The 22,964-nt window shown below is 35.7% G+C and overlaps 1 protein-coding gene across 2 annotated transcripts in view; it reads right to left on the reverse strand.

Moving 5' to 3' along the window:
• The window catches only part of CAAP1 (caspase activity and apoptosis inhibitor 1), a 54,083-nt gene that overhangs the window by 9,117 nt on the left and 22,002 nt on the right, over window positions 1–22,964 (reverse strand). For both annotated transcript variants that reach the window (XM_025912392.2, XM_086685419.1), the window contains exon 5: window positions 11,223–11,296. In XM_025912392.2, coding sequence (XP_025768177.1) covers window positions 11,223–11,296 — 74 coding nt within the window. The remainder of the gene's footprint in view (window positions 1–11,222; window positions 11,297–22,964) is intronic.

Consider the following 22,964-nt stretch of genomic DNA (forward strand, 5'->3'; position numbering starts at 1 on the left):
CTAGCCTTTTCAAGAAAGAAATCAAAACTTTATTTTCTGAAAAAGAAACAACTTTTTTTAATATGTAAAAATAATCTTTTGTAGAGGACTTTAATCTTCCTCTCAGCAAAACTGACAGAACTTGGCTATTTTTTCTCATGTAGTATTTTAAACTACTGATTTAAATTTAAGTGTATCATGTTAACCACGATATTCAAAATTTAATCATGACATTATCTGATGGTTACTGAGATATATGCAAACAATTTAATACAGAAAAACTGTGTAGTATACTACCAAGCCCACACTCAATTTCTGGGTAACTGAGTGTCCATAGGCCTATAAACCTAACTTTTGTGAATGACAAATTGAGAAATTACTCCAAGAATCAACAAATCTTCACTCAGTATTTATTACCTATGCTACAATGGTGCTATATAGGCCACAGAAGAGGTGGGCCCTACAAAATCCTACAGGTAGGGTAAACTAAATATTTGTAGCATAACTAAGGCACAGATTTTGCCTTTATGGTAATTAGGTATGCTTAAAATATGGACATGATACTTTAAAATGCTAAATTCTGTGGTATAAAGCATAACAGAATTTTCGAGTATATAAGGCAATAGGGAAACGTCAAGGAGATCTACAGATGTGATATGAAGTAGGTCTCAAAATCTAATAAGTGATGTTGACAGAGGAGGAAACTCCAAGTGTAAGGGACAGAATGGAAAAATAGGTGCTAGAGCTAAACAATACAGAAGTATGTGAGCCTTTCAGATAAAATGTACACATGAGAACATAGAAAAGGACAGTATCCAAAAATTTTGCCTCTGTAGACAAGACATCACCATTGTAGGAGAAAAAGCACAACAGGGACCTCTTACCAGCCTTTACAATAGATCAGATAAGCAATTAAACAGGCAACAGTACTATGAACTAGGTGATAATTATTCAGTACGAGAGAAGAGGTGAGGTAAACACAAGTTAAGGAAGACCACGGATTTGGAAAGGTGTGATCTTACAGAACAAGTAGTTGACCTAAATAAGAGTACACCACTGGTGTGAATGAGTTTAATTCTCAGATTTGGACAAAGTGCATGACAAGCAGTAAAACTTGTAGTCACAAAGGACAGCTTAACATTTCTGTTCTGAGATACATTGTGAACCAGACGCATGACAAAGCATAAGGGTTTTGGGTTCGAAAAATAACTTCTACAAAACTACAGTACAGTAAACCTGATACCAAGGCTCAGTAAAATTCTAGGTTTACTAAGAGGTTAATTAGCTCTGAAAAAAGTACTGCTAATTAGTTTAGACAGAAAAGGTAATATCTGACAGGGGATCTAAATGATACGCTGTAGACTGCTGGTTACCTCAGGAGGAACATGCAGGCAGAGGGAACAGCAAAAGTCAGGTCTCTGACACAACAGCGCTTATAACGCTGGAGGAAAGTGAGGAGGAAGGACTAGAAAGAACAAGGGGGAGAGTGACAGGCTGTATCACATTATGGCTTGTACCACCACAGGAAGGAAGGACTTCAAGGACTTTCGAGATGGGAAGCTACCGGAAGGCTCTGATAAGACAGTGACTGACAACTTTTAGTTTTAATTTTTACAGTTATTCAGACTGCTATAGGGAAGAGACTACAGGGGGGCATAGATAGAAACAGAGGGGATCAACATGCTATAAGAATCAACACCAGAATAATTTGGCCAAGAAGAGGTGTGAAGTGGTGGGATTCTGATCTTTGTGAAAGTAGAGCTGACAGGATTTGTTGACAAAGATGAAAGAAAGCACTCAAGAATGATTCCCAGGTTCTTGGCCTAGACACTCAGAAGAATGCAAATGCTATTGATTGAGATGGAGAAGACTGTAGGAGAAGCAAGGTTTGGAGGGGGAGTGGTACTGTTTTCTTCTTTGTTGCTTTTGGGGAGGGGTCAGAGAAGAATCTAGAATTTACTCTGGAACATATTAAGATGCTTACTGAACATCTAATAAGGAAGCTAGATATTCAGGGTTGGAAAGAAGTCTGAATTGGAGAAATAAATTCGTAGTTGCCAGTCCTAGAATTACGTTAGGATGTAGAAAAGAGAAAACGTCCAAAGAGTAAGTGCTGGGGCACTCACCCTTTAGAAGTCGAGTAGAGGACAGCAAGACACAAAAGAAACAGAGAAGAAAGTGTCAGGGAAGGATGGATAATCAACTGTGTTACACATGGCTGACAGGCCAAGATAAGGACTCAGCCACATCAGTGAAATAGTTGCTGACAACTGTTTACTACAGAGGGGGGCAATAATTAGGGACAGAGAAAAAAAACACCTGCAGATACCAAAAGAGAATGTGTTCACTATACAAATACAGGGGCTGGTCGCAGCAACACAAAGAGTTCACCCATTTTTAAGAGGAGAGACAGGGACTATATAAATTCAGAAACAGGTAGATATGAAAAATTAATTTATACATCTACTTTCCTTTATTAGAGAAGTTCTTTCCAAGCCAGGCCATATTTTATTTATCTTTCTGGTGCCTAGCACAAAACCACAATTTGTTTGTTGGAAGAAGGGATCAGCTTCAAAATCTGAAGGGACATCATTTAGAAAAAGCATTAAATTCATTTTCTATAATCCAAAGGACACACAAGGATAAATGAGCAGAAAATACATACTGGCAGACTATGATTCAATACGGAGACACTTTTGCCAATTAGAGACAGCCAGGGTGATATTGGGGGGATGAAGCAGAAAATTCTAATGACAACAATAATGATGGCAGAAATAATTATAACAAGAGTGGATATTTACTGAGCATTTACCAGGTACTAATCACTTCTCTAAAGCATTGAACATGTATTAACTCATTTAATCCTTATGCTAACCATAATGGAATAGACATTCATATTTATTATCCCCATTTTATAATTGATGAATCTGAGGAACGGAGTTTAAGTAACTTGCCCTATAGTTCACACAACTGAAGTGGCAAAACCAAAATTCAAGCCCAAGTATATTTCACAGATCTATGCATTTAAATATTCTATAGTGCCTCCCAGATCTTAACAGAATCAGAATGACCACTGAAGCATCACTGATGAGAATGTTGGTTCAGACTGAATTTATCTTCTTCTTGTATGAGGTCCCTTAAGTCCACATGAATGAATAAAATATATGAGGCACGGAGCTAAAAAGTATGTATTAAATGTGAAAAATTATTAAGGAAATGACAAGCCACAGACTAGGAGTAAATATTCACAAAACACACCTGGATAAAAGACTGGTGTCCAAAATACATCAAGAACTCTTAAAACTCAACAATTAGAAAACCACCCAAATAAAAAATGGGCAAAAGATCTGAAGAGCCAAGTCACCAAAGAAGATATACAAATGGCAAAGAAGCACATGGAAAGATGCTTAACATCATATATCATTAGGGCACTGCAAAGTAAAACAACAAGATACCACTTACACGTCTATTAGAACAGTCAAAATCTAAATCACTGATAGCACCAAATGTTAGCAAGAAGATGGAACAACAGAAAATCTCATTCACTGCTAGCAGGACATAAAATGGTACAGCACTTTGAAGGACAGCTTGGCAGTTTCTTACAAAACTAAACTTGGTGTTCACCCAGAGTTTGAAAACTTATGTCCACAAACTCCTGCATACAAATGATTATAGTAGCTTTACTCACGATTGCCAAAATCTAGAGGCAACTAAGATGTCCTCTAATAGGTAAATAGGTAAATGGATAAGCAAACTGTTGTAAATCTATACAATGGAAGACTGTCCGGCAGTATCAAGCTACAAAAAGACATGAAGAGCCTCAAATGCATACCTGCTACGTGGAAGAAGTCAATCTCAAAAGACTACATACAACATATAATATTACAACCAAAACTTCTAATTAAATCATAGACTATGGTGTAGGATGAATAAAAAGTTCGTGAACTGGTAACAAAATCTGATTTCAAATCTAATGTTTACCATCTTTCCTGTGGTAGGAGTTACTTCTATATAAGGAGGTACTTTTGCCAACGATTGGACAAGGACATAATTACTGAATAGCACCATGGATCCAAAGGAGATCCAAACATGTTAAAGGTTTGGACTATATAACCTCTGAAGTGGCTGCCCTAACAGTATGTCTACAATCCTATGCAACCACAAGAGTGAATGGGTAAAATTTATTTTTTAAAAAAAATTTTTTAACGTTTATTTATTTTTGAGACAGAGAGAGACAGAGCATGAACGGGGGAGGGGCAGAGAGAGAGGGAGACACAGAATCGGAAGCAGGCTCCAGGCTCTGAGCCATCAGCCCAGAGCCCGACGCGGGGCTTGAACTCACAAACCGCGAGATCATGACCTGAGCCCAAGTCAGACGCTTAACCGACTGAGCCACCCAGTCGCCCCGAGAATGGGTAAAATTTAAAGAAACGTGGCAATCAACATTTTTCTCAGATACTAAATCAAACCCTTCATGTCATTCTTGAAAAACACGCACAAGGCATTATGCATCCAAAAACCCTGCCAGTGTACTTTGTTTTTTAATGCAGAAAAGTTGCACAATTAAATGCAACAGAGGGGTCTTCAAAAGGTACAGAAACAGTATGGGCTAATGTGCCACACAAAATGTAATTTTCACCCTTTTGTTCAATTACTACACACAGAAAGAGACAAATGAAAAAGTGGGAGGGTCCTGTCTGCTGTCATTGCTGGTAATAACTTGTGAAAAAGCTCAAAGGAACGAGAAGAGAAATGTAAGAGTTCTTAAGTCACACTGAAGGTTACACCACAATCTCTTTTTACTTCACCAATTGCTGAAAAGTTAACTCATGTTAAGAAGCTGCACTGTGTGAATACTTACTTGTTACAGCCAGTCAGGGAGACAATCAAGGGCGAGGAAAAAAGAAATCAGACTCAAACTTTGAGAACAAATCAGTTGTACATCTGCTTCTCTGTTTCCAACTCCGAACAGCCTGGGACGCTTTTATTTTGGTCTCCCCACACACATGCCTCCAGTTCAGCTCCTCAAAGGACGAGGCACCACAAGACCTCACTTGACAATGCAGAGGTTTCTACAGCAATACATACGTATCAAACTGCTCCAAACAGGCTTAATTAACCGATGGTCTTCATTCTCTCTTTCTTCCCAAAGCAACACAAATCATTGAAGGCATTTTTCTCATTATCTTTGTAACTTCTCCTAACTTGCATGTAGTCCTTCAGCTATGGTTATAGAGTTCTTTTTGGCAAAACTCAACTCCTTTTCTACTGCAAATTCACTTCTTCATTCTTTTTTTATTCTAGGCCCTCTACTTACTCACCTTTGCTTCTCCTGGTGCAGTACTATCTTAGAATAATGGCAGTAACAATACCAACAAGAAGAGCAAAAATCAGTTGGGGTTTTCCATTAATCCCTCACCTTAAGGATTCAAATGGTCTCATATACTTCTATATTTAATACCTTTGCTAAATGATGGCAAAAATCTCTTCTACCACATTTAATTTTTGTAAGTAATAAGTGAAAAGCTGCGACCATCATCAATTCTTCATGATAGTCTAAAAGAGGTCTCTCAACTGCATTATTTACATAAACCTATCAGTGAAAATGTTTTTAAGTACCTGCTCCAGTATATATTATTTACTTAAAAAATAGCATGTATTATTCCTATAAATTAGTATGTACTAATACAACAACACATGCAACCAGAAATTTTACAGTGGAGGGACAAATATATAAATTTATACATTTTATTTACTTTAGAAGTACAGGTATTCTTTTTCCTGCATTCTCTGGAAGTGTGTATGATAACACTGTGGTGACCACCCGTCTAAAATTGGTCAGAGAAGCCCAGAGAAAATATCTAAACTTCCATCAGACAGTTTAACCACTGATAAACATTTTCCCCCTATTAAAGTCTACCTTACAACTTTCTGAAGCTCTTGTTAACAAGACAATTCTTAAAACTGTCTATCATTCACTAATTCATGAACTGGAAGGTCAAAATATAATTGCATGAGGCAACGACATTATTTTAAAACACACACACACACACACACACACACACACACACACACACACACACACACAACAGTAGCAGAATTTGAGCCTCACCACAGCAAAATTCAGTTTGCATATTTTGTGTGTGTGTTTGCCTGTCTTTCTCTAATAGAAAGGAAGAATGATTTTCTAATGGAATAAAAAATATAGAGAAAAAAACACTGTATATTTTATTCTGCTTCCATTAAGCAATTAAAAAACAAAACAAAACCCAGTCATTAAGCACTCTTCTCAAGTCCAGACACTGCACCCGGCACTGGTCTTTACAAAATCTGACAGCTAGAAAGGAACTTCAAATCAAGGCCAAACATCCAAACACTGCTTCAATTAGCTCTACAACAGAGCCACCAAGTGGCAGTTTTTGTAGCCTGTGTTCAAACACCCTTTAGCAATACAGAAGGCAGCCCACTTCATTTTCTGAGACTTCCGATTAGAGATCAATAAATTGAACCAAAATCTGTCTAGTGATAATTCTACCTAGCGGCCCTGTTTTCATTCTCAGAGGCAATACAGAACAAGCCTAATCATTCTTCCACTTGACAGCTCTTCAAATACTTTAAAGTGAGGGCTGAAAACCTCACCACCTCTTCAACCTAAGTATCCAAATTTGACTTAGCTATTTCTCATGTATAGTTAAAAAAATTTCTCATGGCCACTTCCAAGAAGAAACACAAAGGAGCTTAATTCTTAAGTTACCAAGGAGAAATATTTGCAAAGTTACATATACTCCTGCTTGTCGACTTTAAAGCAACTATTTAAATACAGACCATTATTTTAATATTCCTGAACGTCTTAAGCAAATTTATAGCTATATATAAACAGAATTCACTAATATTAGATTTGACATTTTATTTTTATTTTTTATTTATATATGAAATTTATTGTCAAATTGGTTTCCATACAACACCCAGTGCTCATCCCAAAAGGTGCCCTCCTCAATACCCATCACCCACCCTCTCCTCCCTCCCACCCCCCATCAACCCTCAGTTTGCTCTCAGTTCTCAACAGTCTCTTATGCTTTGGCTCTCTCCCACTCTAACCTCTTTTTTTTCCTTCCCCTCCCCCATGGGTTCCTGTTACGTTTCTCAGGATCCACATAAGAGTGAAACCATATGGTATCTGTCTTTCTCTGTATGGCTTATTTCACTTAGCATCACACTCTCCAGTTCCATCCACGTTGCTACAAAAGGCCATATTTCATTTTTTCTCATTGCCACGTAGTATTCCATAGTGTATATAAACCACAATTTCTTTATCCATTCATCAGTTGATGGACATTTAGGCTCTTTCCATAATTTGGCTATTGTTGAGAGTGCTGCTATGAACATTGGGGTACAAGTGCCCCTATGCATCAGTACTCCTGTGTCCCTTGGATAAATTCCTAACAGTGCTATTGCTGGGTCATAGGGTAGGTCTATTTTTAATTTTCTGAAGAACCTCCACACTGCTTTCCAGAGCGGCTGCACCAATTTGCATTCCCACCAACAGTGCAAGAGGGTTCCCGTTTCTCCACATCCTCTCCAGCATCTATAGTCTCCTGATTTGTTCATTTTGGCTACTCTGACTGGCGTGAGGTGATACCTGAGTGTGGTTTTGATTTGTATTTCCCTGATAAGGAGCGACGCTGAACATCTTTTCATGTGCCTGTTGGCCATCCGGATGTCTTCTTTAGAGAAGTGTCTATTCATGTTTTCTGCCCATTTCTTCACTGGGTTATTTGCTTTTCGGGTGTGGAGTTTGGTGAGCTCTTTATAGATTTTGGATACTAGCCCTTTGTCCGATATGTCATTTGCAAATATCTTTTCCCATTCCGTTGGTTGCCTTTTAGTTTTGTTGGTTGTTTCCTTTGCTGTGCAGAAGCTTTTTATCTTCATAAGGTCCCAGGAATTCACTTTTGCTTTTAATTCCCTTGCCTTTGGGGATGTGTCGAGGAAGAGATTGCTACGGCTGAGGTCAGAGAGGTCTTTTCCTGCTTTCTCCTCTAAGGTTTTGATGGTTTCCTGTCTCACATTCAGGTCCTTTATCCATTTTGAGTTTATTTTTGTGAATGGTGTGAGAAAGTGGTCTAGTTTCAACCTTCTGCATGTTGCTGTCCAGTTCTCCCAGCACCATTTGTTAAAGAGACTGTCTTTTTTCCATTGGATGTTCTTTCCTGCTTTGTCAAAGATGAGTTGGCCATACGTTTGTGGGTCTAGTTCTGGGGTTTCTATTCTATTCCATTGGTCTATGTGTCTGTTTTTGTGCCATAGATTTGACATTTTAAAAATATTTTCTACAAATTAAATACCTCCAACGAATAGCAGTTTTCATTTTTTTTAAACTGAATGTTAAAGTTTTAAATATTTTTAGCACAAAATGGCCAATATAGAAAATTTATATAATTATTATTTTAAAAAGTGAGCAAACCCATTTCAATAATACAAGCCCTGAGATCCTCCAGGAAATTAATAAAGGATCTCAGGCTTGCACATGTATATGTGCTCATGTACACAAACACAGCTGTGCTACAGATAAAGACCAAAACTATAACTAATGTTTCTTATACAGCTGCCCTCCTGCTAAAAATGAATGAGTGAAGAAACTAATCCCAATGGAAGAGTTCCAATTTTATTTGAGTACGAATCAATCAACCAGTAGATTGTATTTACATTTAAATAATGTCTGCACAGTGAAGGCAGATCTTGGTTATTAGTCCATTATGAAAGCGTGGTCGAAGTCAGAGCACAATCAGATACTCATCTTCAGCACAGCTTGTTTCATAAATGATATTTCTTATCAATGAAATGGGTGAAACCAGAACTAGACCCAAAAAATGCCAATTTCAAGTAACTAATTCACCATTAATATTTCTCAATATTTGAGTATTTTAGAAGCTGAGAAGCTAAAAAAACTGAAGATATAATTTAAGTAATGTGTCAGTATCACATACTATGAATAGGTTATATAGTAAGATGTATTTGAAAAAAAGCAAAGAGAAAATTCAACACTGCTTTAGATTTTGTTCTTCTGAACAAACGGTTCTAAGCTTCAATGAATTTAGTTCTAACTAAGCTTCAATGAATTTTCTTAAATGGTCAAGCCATTAAATAAAATGACAATACATTCACAAGGCGCATTATATTCTGTTTTTATTAAGCTCACTGTGAAAGAGAACAACTAGCTATGCAAGAAAAGCTGGAGATAATACTAAATCAACTTTGCAAGTTGTGCATATTAAAAGTAGACAACATTGGTTCATTTAGGGAAAAAGGTAACAATATTTATTCAGACTACTAAAATTTCTATTTCCTGGTGTACCTCAGCTTCTTGGGTTACTCCAAGCAAGTTACTCACTACCTGGTTCAGATTTTAGCTATACTAATATTTACCTGGAAAATGTTCTACATAATTCGATCTTCTAGATAACTTATGTTTATTCCATTACGCAACATTTTATATTTTAACTATTTTATAGACATTTTTCTAGAAGACTTTACCTACTATTTCCCTGTATTCTTTAAAATAAGAGTTGCAACTTAATTTGACCTTTTCCTACAGATTTAGTCATAACATGAACTGTACTGCTGTGCTTTGATCTTATGTTTTCTCACCTCTGCTTGATGTCACTTACTGATGACAGTGTGTTCTTGATGTTTCTGATGACTAGATGAGAACCTGAGAGTGGTCTATATAGGCTCCTAAGCATAAAAGACTTGTGCTTTGTGATACCTGACTACTCTGAGTTCTTTTTCTCTTCCTCTTTGCTTCCCTGTCTGGTTTTTAAAAGACTGAAGTTACCATATAAAATTACAGCAAAATAGGCTGTTAGCACTGGGAAGCAAGTTTAAAGAGCTCCAGGTACCTGAACATGAAAGCAGAAAAACACCTTCCCTTAGAAGGCAGCAATGGCTAATTTGTACAATGAGGTCCCCATTCCTTTTTCCCTAGGAACTGGAATCAACCATGTCAATTACATGACATTCTTCTCTCCACAGATGATCTAAAAGCATACCCTCGACACTGCCTGCTCATTAGATGCAAAGAACAGAAACAAAGAAAGAAACAATAGCAGAGATGTCCAATTACCCACGGGGTTTAAGAGTTATGTGAAAATGATAATATGCTTAACATTTATTTATATATGACAAAGAAATGTAAATGACACTGAATCTCAGTTTATGTCTCTGGTGGGTGCTCAGAAGTCAGAATATAAAAAGATACAATTTTGTCTGGCTATTTAAGAGGCTAACACAACAAGACTTCTGAAAAACAATGGAATTCTTGAAACTGTCAAAAATATTTATTAAAACCCCAAAGTACATAATTAGAATTACAGAAAATCTTGATTTTGTTCTCTCTACATATATAATGAATGAATCACAAAATTAGTTATCCAACTTTTTTTCCCACTGTGTTAACTAAGCAACACAGACCCCAAGTAAAAAAAGAAATTCTGCCTAAATAAATTGATGACCTACTTCTCTCTACCAAATAAGTTCTTATGACTCAAGTTTTACAGACATTATTCTAAGCCAATCAAATATTAGTTGCTTACATAATAAATAATACAACCATTTTGGCTACAGTAGATTGTCACTGCTCTGAAGTAATTATATCAGGAAACGGGAAAAATGTGAGGTAGTCTTTGAGTAACTAATAAAAATTTATTTTACTTTCAGTTTTTCCTACCAGGATGAGGGGAAACAAAAAAAGACACATGAAAGACTAGCCCTACTCATCTAGTTGGCTTGAATAAATTACAAATTACCACTTCACTTCTGCTAGCTGGCAATGTCAAACACTACTGATTCATAGAAAATAAAGTAATAACAATGTACCTCGGCAAAAAAAAAAAAGACAAAAAAGTTATCCATAAAGCTTTTTTTCCCCACATATAACCCAAAGCTACCCAGTTAATGTATCTCCAATATCTTGCAGCTAATGATAAAATTAAAACTATTCAAGATGATAGCTTTCTGGTGGCACTATAAGCATGTATCACTAAGGCAGAACTTTCCAATGGCTAAAGGAGTCATGAAATAAAGAAAGGACATATTCTTTATTCTTTTGATCTTGGACCAAATAAATTATTCTGTTCCCCTATCTGTAAAATGGGGGCAAGCTGGAACACTGAAAATTTATTACTGGTAAAGTGTTTATAATCTTCAGGTAAATGTTATATAAAAATTAAATACTTGGTTTATACCTTGTTTTAATTCCAAACCTTCAGGTTGTTTGTTCTCTCTCACGGTTGATGTAGAATCTATACAGATGTCTTGTCTGAGGAATAAAAATAAATAAAAACAATTTTTACAACTCTATTCAGTCAAGTAATACTTACTGCTCAGGTTCCCAGAATTAAATCAGACACTTGGGAAGACACATGGAATTCTTCTGAACCCCCAGGATATCATTTAGTACACTTTGGAAGCTCAGAAACATGTGTATACAAGTGTCAAAAGCAGCAGAAACCACTAACAATTTAGGTAGTACACATCTTTGTAAAAATTAAGGGGCAAAAATGTCCATCGATAGATGAATGGATAAAGAAGATGTGGTGTGTACACACACACACACACACACACACACACACACACACACACACACAATGGAGTATTACTCAGCAATCAAAAAGAATGAAATCTTGCCATTTGCAACTATGTGGTACTAGAGGGTATTATGCTAAGTGAAATTAGAGAAAGACTAATATATGACTTCACTCATATGAGAACTTTAAGACAGAACAGATGAACACAAGGGAAAGGAAGCAAAAATAGGTATAAAAACAGGGAGGGGGACAAAAATATAAGAGACTCTTACTTAAATATAGAGAACATTGGGGCGCCTGGGTGGCTCAGTCAGTTAAGCGGCCGACTTCGGCCCAGGTCATGATCTCGCGGTCCGTGAGTTCGAGCCCTGCGTCGGGCTCTGTGCTGACAGCTCAGAGCCTGGAGCCTGTTTCAGATTCTGTGTCTCCCTCTCTCTGACCCTCCCCCGTTCATGCTTTGTCTCTCTCTGTCTCAAAAATAAATAAACGTTAAAAAAATTTTTTTTTTAAAAAAGAGAACAAACAGAGGGTACTGGAGGGGTTGTGGGAGGGGGGATAGGCTAAATGGGTAAGGGGCGTTAAGGAATCTACTCCTGAAATCATTGTTGCACCATGTGCTAACTAACTTGAACGTAAATTAAAAAAATAAAAGAAAAACACAAGAAAAAAAATTAAGGGCAAAACTGGAGAAATATGGAGGTAACTTTTCTCACTTCCAATACCTTGCAGGATAGCTGGTGGGAGAAATCAAAACTTAAGAGGAATCCAATAATTTTTCAAGTGTTAAATTTAATGAGCACTTTGGCATTCAAATTATTTTATATTCATCTAATTTCATACCTCAAGTGCTTTGATGTGGGAAATACATATTTTACATGTAATATACATATGTAATCAAAGTAAATGGATTCAAGTATAAGATCATAAAAAAGTTTTGATCCACCATGTTCTCTAACAGAGCTGCAAACTAAACTAATTAATGTTCTTTCTTAGAGGGCATTATACCATCTAGATATTAATATTGCAAATACTTTTTGGCAAAAGAAATTAGTTGCGAACATTCAAAATGACTTTTCTTTATAAATAAATATTACCTTTTGGAGAATTTCTATATACATCCTAAAACTAACATACAAGAAATATTTCAGGAATTTTCCTGCTCACAAATCTATTTCTTTATTTTAAACAAAGTTTATTTATTTATTTTGAGAGAGATGGGGGAGAAAGAAGGAGGGAAGGGCAGAGGCGGGGGGTGGGGAGAATCCCAAGCAGGCTTTATGTTGTCAGTGCACAGATGGACACAGGGCTCAATCTGTGAGATCAAGACTGAGCCAAAATCAAGAGTTGGACACTCAACCTACTGAGCCACCTAGGCACCCCTCCCAAAAAGATTTCTATCCACTTAATAACACATCCTTCAAATAACCAAAAGATAAAGACCTGTGATCATTTCTTTAAGTTTACAATATTCTTTCCAGTCAACATATTTGGTACTTATGTGTTTTGCATTAGAATTTTACTAATGCAAGCACAAAGTGAAATAGAGACTATAAAATTCTTTGGATCTGATATTAATTATAACATATAAAAGATTTAAAGTTGAAATACATATTTTATACCTCTTTCTGTCTAATATCACCTACTCAGTATTTATTCTTTCACCAGAATGACTGGCAGATCCCAAGGAAGATACCAACAAATATTCTTTGGTAATCCAGGGACAGATAAAATGCCAATATACTACATTAAGAGCTTTGCAAGGAAGAAAGTTAAAATGTGCTACCTCACGCCTTATAGTCAAATTAGATTTTACCTACTGGGAACATTAATCTATTTCTAAATATCTTTCTTTAGATAAAATGTTTGCTCTTAAACATCCTTGAGTGGGCACCACTCAATTCTTCTTCTAAACACATAACATCTAGAAGACTTGAACAAAAACATAATGCAACATCACCATTAAAAGAGCCATGGACATCTGTAATACGCTAATAAGAAGGACACAACATCACCTATGCAATATTATAGCTGAGAGTGTATGACCTGTTTCATGAAGAAATCTTCAGTCAAACCCAAAAAAGGAAATAAGTAATGTTCAATTAAAAGTGGGTGGGGAGTTAAATGTCAATGTATAAAAGACAAAAAAAAAAAAAAAAAAAAAAAAAAAGGTTGTGGAAATATTCTAGGTTAAAGGAGGCTGAAGAGCCATAACAATTAAATGTTATAATTCACTTGAGACTGCTGAACTGGAGGGGGAAAAAATGTTGTAAAGGACATTACTGAGTCAAATGACAAACAAATACCGAAAGCAGACTGAGTAAAAGTGTTGTACCATTGTTAAATTTACTGAAGTTGACACTGTATTGTGGTTATGTATAGACTACTGATATCCTTTAAAAAAATCACAATGCAGTATTTAGGGGTAAAGTGTCATGATGTATGTAACTTACAGCCTCAAATGTTTTAGAAAATAGACACACATCTATGTAAGAAGAGGGTACAAATGGGATAAAATTTTATTAATATATTATAGAGGAATCTAAATAAAAGATATATGGATACTTCTTGTACTATTCTTATTCTTATAACATTTTAATAACTGTGAAGTTATTGTCAAATAAAAATTTTTAATAATAATGCAGTAAAATGCATTATTCTATGCATTATTTTATTTTCTCTGTGAAAGCCCCTTGATTGTCCTTCAAATAAAACTGGACATCTCTATAAAGATTACCTGCTTCCATAAAGAATTGCTTAAGTGCCCAAAGTGAACTTTTATAACATTCTGTTTTATTTTAAGTTAGGCTTGAACATGCCATTAAAGAATGTCACCAAACAGAATTTCAAAAGTAGACGCAGTACAAGTGCACCACCTTGTGGCTGAAAAATAAAACGCAAGATACTTTTACTTCAGTAGTATGTGAAGTTGAAAAAATATTCCAGAAAATAGCCTGGAATTTTAAAATCTATACTAGTTCATTTTTCCAACATGTAGACTTTGCAACTAAAACTACCATACACATTCAGAGCTCTCCAATACAATTTAAAGATCCTTAACAAAGAGCATGGAAAGCAAGATATACCAAAAAAGGAAATGTCTTAAAATATAAGAAACCTACAAGTACATGTCTTTTTATTTCTAGTTTTATGAAAATAAAAAATGTCTACTCCCAGATAAGAAATACTAGGTGTCAGAGTTAGGAAAACTAAAGTAATTCCAATTTATATTTAAATGACATTTAAATATTTCTGTCACACCCTTTAGATAAGAATTTTGTAACAACTGGAGAAAGAGAGATGGCAAGAGAAAAAAGTGGGGGATGGAGGGGGACACATGCTTAATCTGGTTTGGGTTAATAATCTTAGGATGACTTTTGTAGTCCTTTCCATTAGGGGGGAAAAAAAGCCTGTTTTTATTTTTCTACTTCCTTTCTCACATCCGCAGTGCTCCTCCTTAAAGCAGCTTAATTTACAATCTTGGCTTTGAAATATAAGACAGCCTTATACCCACCTCTGGGGTTTAAGTCCTCCAACCAGTATAAGTCCAACTTACTTTCTTTTACCCCAAATACAATTCCACTCTTGACCTTTTTTTTTTTACAACAAAATAGAAAATAAACTATTGGGATTGCATCAAAATAAAAGGTTTCAGCACAGCAAAGGAAACTATGAACAAAAATAAAAGTCAACCTACGAAATAAGAGAAGATATTTGCAAATGACATATCCAATAAAAGGATATATTCAAATATTCAAAATATACAAAGAACTTATAAAACTCAACACTCAAAGGATATTTTTTTTTTAAGTCAGAGTAATACATTGGGGAGATCTGTGGAACTTAAGAACCACTACACATGTGAATTACCAAAAGTTTCAACTTTTGGTACTTTTAAAAGGGAAAAAAGTCAAATTCTATCCAAATAAAAAATACACAGGGGGTGCCTGGGTGAGTCAGTCAGTTAAACGTCCCACTCTTGATTTCGGCTCAGGTCCTGACCTCACAGCCCAGGATGGGCTCTGCCTAGACAGCATGGGGCCTGCTTGGGATTTCCTCCCTCCCTTTCTCTGTCTCTGTCTCTCTCTCCTTCCCCCTCCCTTCCTCTCTCCCTCCCTCCCCGACTCATGCTCTCCCTCTCTCTCTCTCAAAAAGAAATAAACATTAAAAAAAAAAATACAAAAGGAAGATACCTCAAGGATAAAGAAACCAGACCAACCAGCCAGTGTCTTCCCATTTTGGCAAAAGCTGACAATCAGGCAAATTGGCATAACAAAAGGTGTAACTCTGGATTCTCTCCAGATTCCAGGGAATAGAAACAGAGGCTAAAAGAAGCCAGCCTATCATTCTATGAGCTTCCTACTATTAAAAATAAGAAACAGGCAAAGAAACTGGAGTAGCCAAAACAGAAAAAAAAAAAAAAAAAAAGTTGAAGGATGTACATTATCAGATTTCAAGACTACAAAGCTACAGTAATGAAGACACTGATATTGGAAAAAAGATGAACATATGTACTGATGGAACAAAAGAGAGCCCAGAAATAAACCCACATATACATCGTCAACTGATTTTCAACAAAAGTACAAAGGCAATTAACAAACTGAACGAATGGTACAAGTACAACTGGATATCCATACGGATATAATTTTCTTTTTAATTTTTTTAATGTTTCTTTTTTGAGAGAATGAGCATGAGTGGGGGAGGGGCAGAGAGAGGGAGTAACAGAATCCGAAGCAGGCTCCAGGCTCTGAGCTGTCACCACAGAACCCCAAGTGGGGCTCAAACCCATGAATCATGAAATCATGACCTGAGCTGAAGTCAGACAATTAACTGACTTGAGCCACCCAGGCACCCTGCATATAATTCTCAATCAGTATCTTGTATCATATACAAATACTAACTCAAAATGATCACAAACTTAAAAAATGTAAACCTATAAAATCTTTAGAAGATGCAGGAAAAAAATCCTTTGTGACCTTGGGTTAAGAAAAGATTTCACCAAAAGCATGGTCTATATATAAAAATAGTTGATAAATTGGATTTCCCCCAGATTAAACAAATCTGCTCTTCTAAGGCGATGGTGACAGAATATGCGACAAGCAAGACTGGGAGAAAATATTTGCAAGCCACGTATCTGATAAAGGACTGTATTCAGAGTATATAAAGAACTCTCAAGGGGCGCCTCGTTGGCTCTTTTGGCTGAGCGTCAAACTCTTAATTTCAGCTCAGGTCATGAACCCAGTGTCCCAAGACTGAGCCCTGCATCAGGCTCCGTGCGGAGCATGGAGCCTGCTTAAGATAGTCTCTCCCTGACCCTTCACCCCTCTCCCCAACTCCTGCTCTGAAAAAACAAACAAACAAAAACCTCTCAAATCACAGTAATGAAAATAAAAAACAAAGAACCCAATATAAAAAATCAGATCAGTGGTTAAAAAATTAATAGTCACTTGACCAAGGAAGATATACAGATGCAAATAAACACAATAATAGATATGTTCAATGTCATTTGTTATTAAGGAAATGCAAATTTGGAACCACAATGCCACACCACTACACATATATTAAAATGGCTAAAATCAAAACAGCAGACAAATGGAACTCTCATACACAGTATCAACAAGGATGCCGACATGCCCTAGCAACCCCCACTCCTAGGTACTTGACCAAGGACAATTAAAACTTGTTATATTCGCACAAAAACCTGTGTGTGAACATGTATAGTGGCTTTATTTGAAATCATCATAAATTGTCAACAGCTCAAATGTCGCTTTATTAATTTTCTATTGCTGCCATAACAAATTACGACAAACCTGATAGCTTAAAACAACATTATGCACCACGTTAGAGTTCTGTAGGTCCTAAATCTGGTATGGGTCTCACTGGACTCAAATCAAAGTGTCCACAGGATGCATTCCTTTCTGGATGCTCTAGGGGAGAATTCATTTCATGCTCCTTTGGACTGTTGGCGGAATTCAGTTCACAGAGGTTGCAGGACCAAAGTCCCTGCTTCCTTGCTGGCTGCAAGCTGAGGATCATGCCCAGATTCTAGTGATGTCTCATGTTAGATGTCTCTGACCTCTTCTGTCTTCCTCTTCAACTTTTAGGAACTCATAGAATTAAATTAGGATGACCTGGATAATCCAGGATATGCTTTCCATCTCAAAGTCCTTAACCTAAACGAAATCTGCAAAGTTCCTTTTGTCAAATAAAGTAACATGTCCTCAGGTTCTGAAGTCAGAATATAAACACCTTTGGAGGGTCATTATTTTGGTTTATAAGATTACCTCAAATGGGAGTGGATTAATAAACTATAGTAAGCCCACACCATATAACACTAACTACTTAGCAATAAAAAGGAAGGGACGATTGATATACACAACACAAATGAATTTCAAATGCATTGTGCTAAGTGATAGAAGCCAGACTCAAAAGGCTGTATACTGTATTATTCCATCCATATGACACTCTAGAAAAAGAAAAGGTATGGGGACAGAAATCAGATCAGGGGTTTACAGGGGTTGGGGATGGAGGGAGAAGACTACAAAGAGGCATGGAGGAAATTGTTAGTGTGATAGAACTATTCTATATTGTGATTATGGTGGTAGATAAATTACCATCCATTTGTCCAAATTTACAGAACTGTATAGCAAAAAAAGGTGAATTGTACTATATCTAAATTATACCTTAAATTTTTTTTAATTGAAATACCACAAAAGTCTTAGAGCAGGCTCAAAAATATTGAATCATATAGTGGTAAACTGTCACCTTCAAAAACTAAGAAATGGGGCAAAATAATCTTAATTTTTCTCAAAGGGCCTTTCCACGAAGCAAATCAATCCGTATCTCCACTGTGTCCCTCAGCAAATTCCTTCAGCAAAAGACAGCAAAATTTAACTCTTTTCTCCATTTCCTCTCTCCAAGTAACATTAAGCAAAGAGTCACAGTAAACTCCAGTTTTTCTCTGATCCATGATTCTCTAAGGATTCATGGTATAACTGGCCCCCTGCAACTCTGTTTTTGTGAAGAGACAATTCCCTAAATAGGGGGCTATAGTCTATATAAAATTGACTAAAAGAAATCAAAGAGGTTTTTCTTTTTGTTGTATCCCTATATTTCTATGTTTTCAAGGAATTAGCATGAGATTACTTTGTAAGTGCATTTAAAGGTACAAACTTATGGGAGTGCCTGGGTGGCTCCGATCATCGGGTAAGGGTCTGACTTGGGCTCAGGTCAGAATCTCACCACTCATGAGTTCGAACCCTGCATCAGGCTCTGTGCTGACAGCTCAGAGCCTGGAGCCTGCTTCAGATTCTGTCTTCGTCTCTCTGACCCTCCCCTGCTCGTGCACTGTCTCTCTCTCAAATAGACATTAAAAAAAAATTTTTTATACAAAAAAATAAAGGTACAAACTTGTAAGATGTGCAAACATGTTACTACTTTGTAGAGTCTAAGAATTAGGTCACAACACTGTCAATGATTAGTAATACTTTTTGTGAAGGTTTCATGAAAAATGTATCCTTTCATTTCTGATAAACTTACCCTATTATGTAGAATAGTCTACACCTAAGTATTATGGCCTAACAGCAATTTATAAAGGATATGAGAACATAAGTGGTAAAATAAGATAACCAATTTATTACCATTTACTAGCCTAAAAGCACAGTCAATCCTTTATATTCATATATGTCTAAGAGAATTGAGCTTATAAAGAGTAATGTCAACATAACAAATTGATCTCATTTGTTAGAAAAATCCTTTTATGCTTGAAAATATATGTACAGTAGCTTCCTCTTAAACTATTTTTTGTAACAACTTAAAAATTTAGACACTTGTAAGCAACAAATTGTTTTTTAAAAAGCAACAGTAAAGAAAAATAATTAAAAATCACAATGAATTATTTCACATTCCTCAGGCTTTCATTTAAAAAAATGTGGGGGAAATCCCCAATACTCAGCAGTGTAAAGTGGAATTTTAGGAATACTTATTATTCCAGATTCAGAGTAAAAATCCCAAAGCAAATACAGCAACGTGTTTTTATCAATGCTTACCATGTAACAGGTACTATTCTAACCACCTTACAATCTTTTTCTCACTTAATCACCATCAAAATCCTATAGGTTAGGTGCTGATATTACCCCTATTCTCCAGATTTAAGTAACATGCCAAACATCAGAGAGACACCAAGCTGTGGAGTTATGCTGGCAGGCATTATTAAATTTAAATTATGCAGGCAGTTTAATTCTACAACCTTGACTCTCTGCATTTATTCAGACTTGCTACTACCTGCAGAAATACTTCTCCACGTAGTAATACCTAAAAATTACAGGTAGCCGTAGCCATATACATATTCATATGGCTAATATGTATCTCAAAGCATAAAGTCAGTTTTCACTCTGAATTTGATCTCAAGGCCCCAGAGAAAAATACTTCCTTCTTCTTGGATAAACTTATGCTTTTAAAGCATCAAGACAGAATTATTTTAAAAATTGGAATTTCAATGAAAAGACAGGCATGACAGACAACAAAAGACGCATATTCCACAAGAAAGGGAAGGCCTGAGACAGATGGGAATGAAAAGGCAGGAAACATTTCTAACTGTATACCTTTTTGTACTATTTTGTACTGTTTGAATTATATTCCCCACTGAGGCATTTTATTTGCACATATGTACTACACACTCAGAAAAAAGAATCCCAGGATTGTCCCTTCTGTGGGTTTATATCTTGCTTCTTTATGGTCCATCATGCCAGCTGAGGTTGTCAGTACAACGAAAGCAATCTGGTGGGACAGGAGCAGACTAGTCTGCCATTTTCCTAGATCTTTGAGTCATATATCAAATCTGGGCCTGATCACTGCCCACTTGTTTAACCTGCCTGTGAGATTCAAACGATTTTCCCAGCTCTGTTATCAATGATTTCAAGTTTGCCAATGTAACCATGCTTCATCATCACAGTTGGAAAACGGACTATGACTTTGGAGCATGGCCTAGAAAGACCCTAGAACATGGCGTTTGTCCCACTTTTTGGCATTGTTTTTACTTCAATTTTTTGGTGCTGCCAATGCTCTTGAAAGCATGTGCCAAGGCATTCATACACACCATCACAGCGGCATGGAAGGATGGTACTATTTATATTTTTTAAACCATGCCCATGTATTTGGCTATTCACTTAAAAAAAATTAATAGAAGTACAGATTCACACAAGTTTGTAACAGAAAACAAAGGAGGGAATAAAAAGAAAGTAAGGAAATAAATACACAGATCAAATTTACTGAGTAAGAACAGTCTAATCAAGAATTGTGAAAACAATATTCTAAGGGAATTCTTGATGATTATAAAGAGGAGTATGGCAAAATGAAAATTAAAAGAGTACATCAGAGCCCTACCTTAAAACTTAGACCAAAATAAATTTCAAATGAATCAAAGATTTAAACATTTAAAAAATCCATAAAGTACTAAAAGAAAATATGAAGAATGCTTTTTATAATTTCAGAATACAGAAGGCCTTTTCTAAATATAAAATAAAACGCAGAAAATATGATAAAATAACAAAATTAGACTATAAACATGAAATATTTATGCATGCAAAAAAAAGTAAAAGCCTTAAAAGTATTTTTTAAAAAAGCAACAAGCAAAAAATAATTGCAACCCATATCACCAACAGTATATTAAAAAGACCAAAGTCTTCCAACTACATACAAAGGATAAAAAAATGAGAGTTCACAGAAAACTCCAACAGTTCTATGTGTCGAAAGATGGTTATTCATTCATAATAAGAGAATACAAATTAAAATTCCAATGAGATGCTATCTTTTTTTAATTTTTAGTTTTGAGAGAGCATGAGTGTGGGAGAGGCAGAGAGAGAGAGGGACAGAGAATCCCAAGTAGGCTCTGTACTCACAGTAGCAAGCCCAACATGGGGCTCAAACTCAAGAACTGCGAGATCATGACCTGAGCCAAAGTCAGATGTTCAACCAACTTAGCTACCCAGGTGCCCAGAGATACTATTTTTTTAATCTATCAAATGAACAAAGATCAAAATTAAAGAGTAGGAACACATACACTCCACATGTAGAGGTACAAATCAGTTAAAACTCTGTAAGTCAATTATGGCAAAATCTTTAAAGATTTCCAATGTGCAAACATCTGACTCAATAATTAACTTCTAGATATTTATGCTACACATAAACACAGAGGAACAACATTACTTATATACGGAAATATTTATAACATTTGTAGTAACAAAAGAGTAAACAACTTAAACGTCCACCAATAGACCATTAAATTTTTGCTACGTACAACAATGGAATAGTATACAGGTATATACAGGAAGCCTTACATGTACTAGGCAGAACAAAACCCAAGGAAAGACATTCTATTATATGGAAAAAATTAAGTGGGAAAGGTATGGAATCGTTTGCACAATATGCTGCCATTTTGTGTGAAAAGAAAAAATACATACACACATATATTTGTAAACTATGGAATATTTCTGGGAGGATACACAAGAACCTGGCTTACTGCTCCTGCAGGAACAGGAAGGGAGGAAATGGGTAAAAAGAAAAAGATTTATTTTCACTATATATTTTAAAAACTTTTGTACTATGTACATGCATTCAAATAAATAAGCTCTTAAATAAGAGACACTAGATACATGGTTATGTGGGAAAATGTCCTTATTTTCTGGAAATTCACACAAATATTCAAAATTACTATAATTCGCTTTATAATACTTCAAGAAAAAAGATGAAGCAAAATGGAAAATTGAAAATTGCTATAATCACTAAATCTAGCCAATAGGTATATGGGAGTGTCATTACACTATTATTCTCTGTACTTTCCTATACCCTTGAAACTTTTCATAATAAAAGTAAACAAAAACAAAAACAAACCTAATACAGTGTAATTCCTTTTTTCTAACTCAGACAAGTAATGTCATTTGTCTGGAAAAAAAATCTTATTATTAACACAGGGAAGCACCTTTAAGTTACATATAATTGAAGCATTTTAGGTTAACATAAAACAGAACTGTTACCTTCCTTCACCAATCTTTGCATCTAAGGCCACAGCCTTACCTTTATTGTGAATTCACAGAACACAGGTCAGTTTCATCCTAGTCACATAAACTATTTCTACTTTTGGCTTATTTAAGGTGCAAAAATCTGAGTGCAAAAAAAAATTAGCCTTTATATTTATTCAATGTTCCCCAAACTTTTAATTGTTATCCCATAGCTAACTGGTGACTTTTTTAATAACTCCACTCTGAGTTTTTCAAAGCAATCAACTTATCAACTGTTCTTTTCATATTGGTATTTCCTCTGTTTACATGTTTAACTAAATTATGCAACTACCATAACTGAACTGGAAACAAACATGAATGACTCTTGGTAAGCAAACACTTCAAA

Source organism: Puma concolor, chromosome D4 (genome assembly GCF_028749965.1).
Source record: "Puma concolor isolate L17-30 chromosome D4, mPumCon1.1.hap2, whole genome shotgun sequence".
In the NCBI taxonomy this organism is placed as follows: Eukaryota; Metazoa; Chordata; class Mammalia; order Carnivora; family Felidae; genus Puma; species Puma concolor.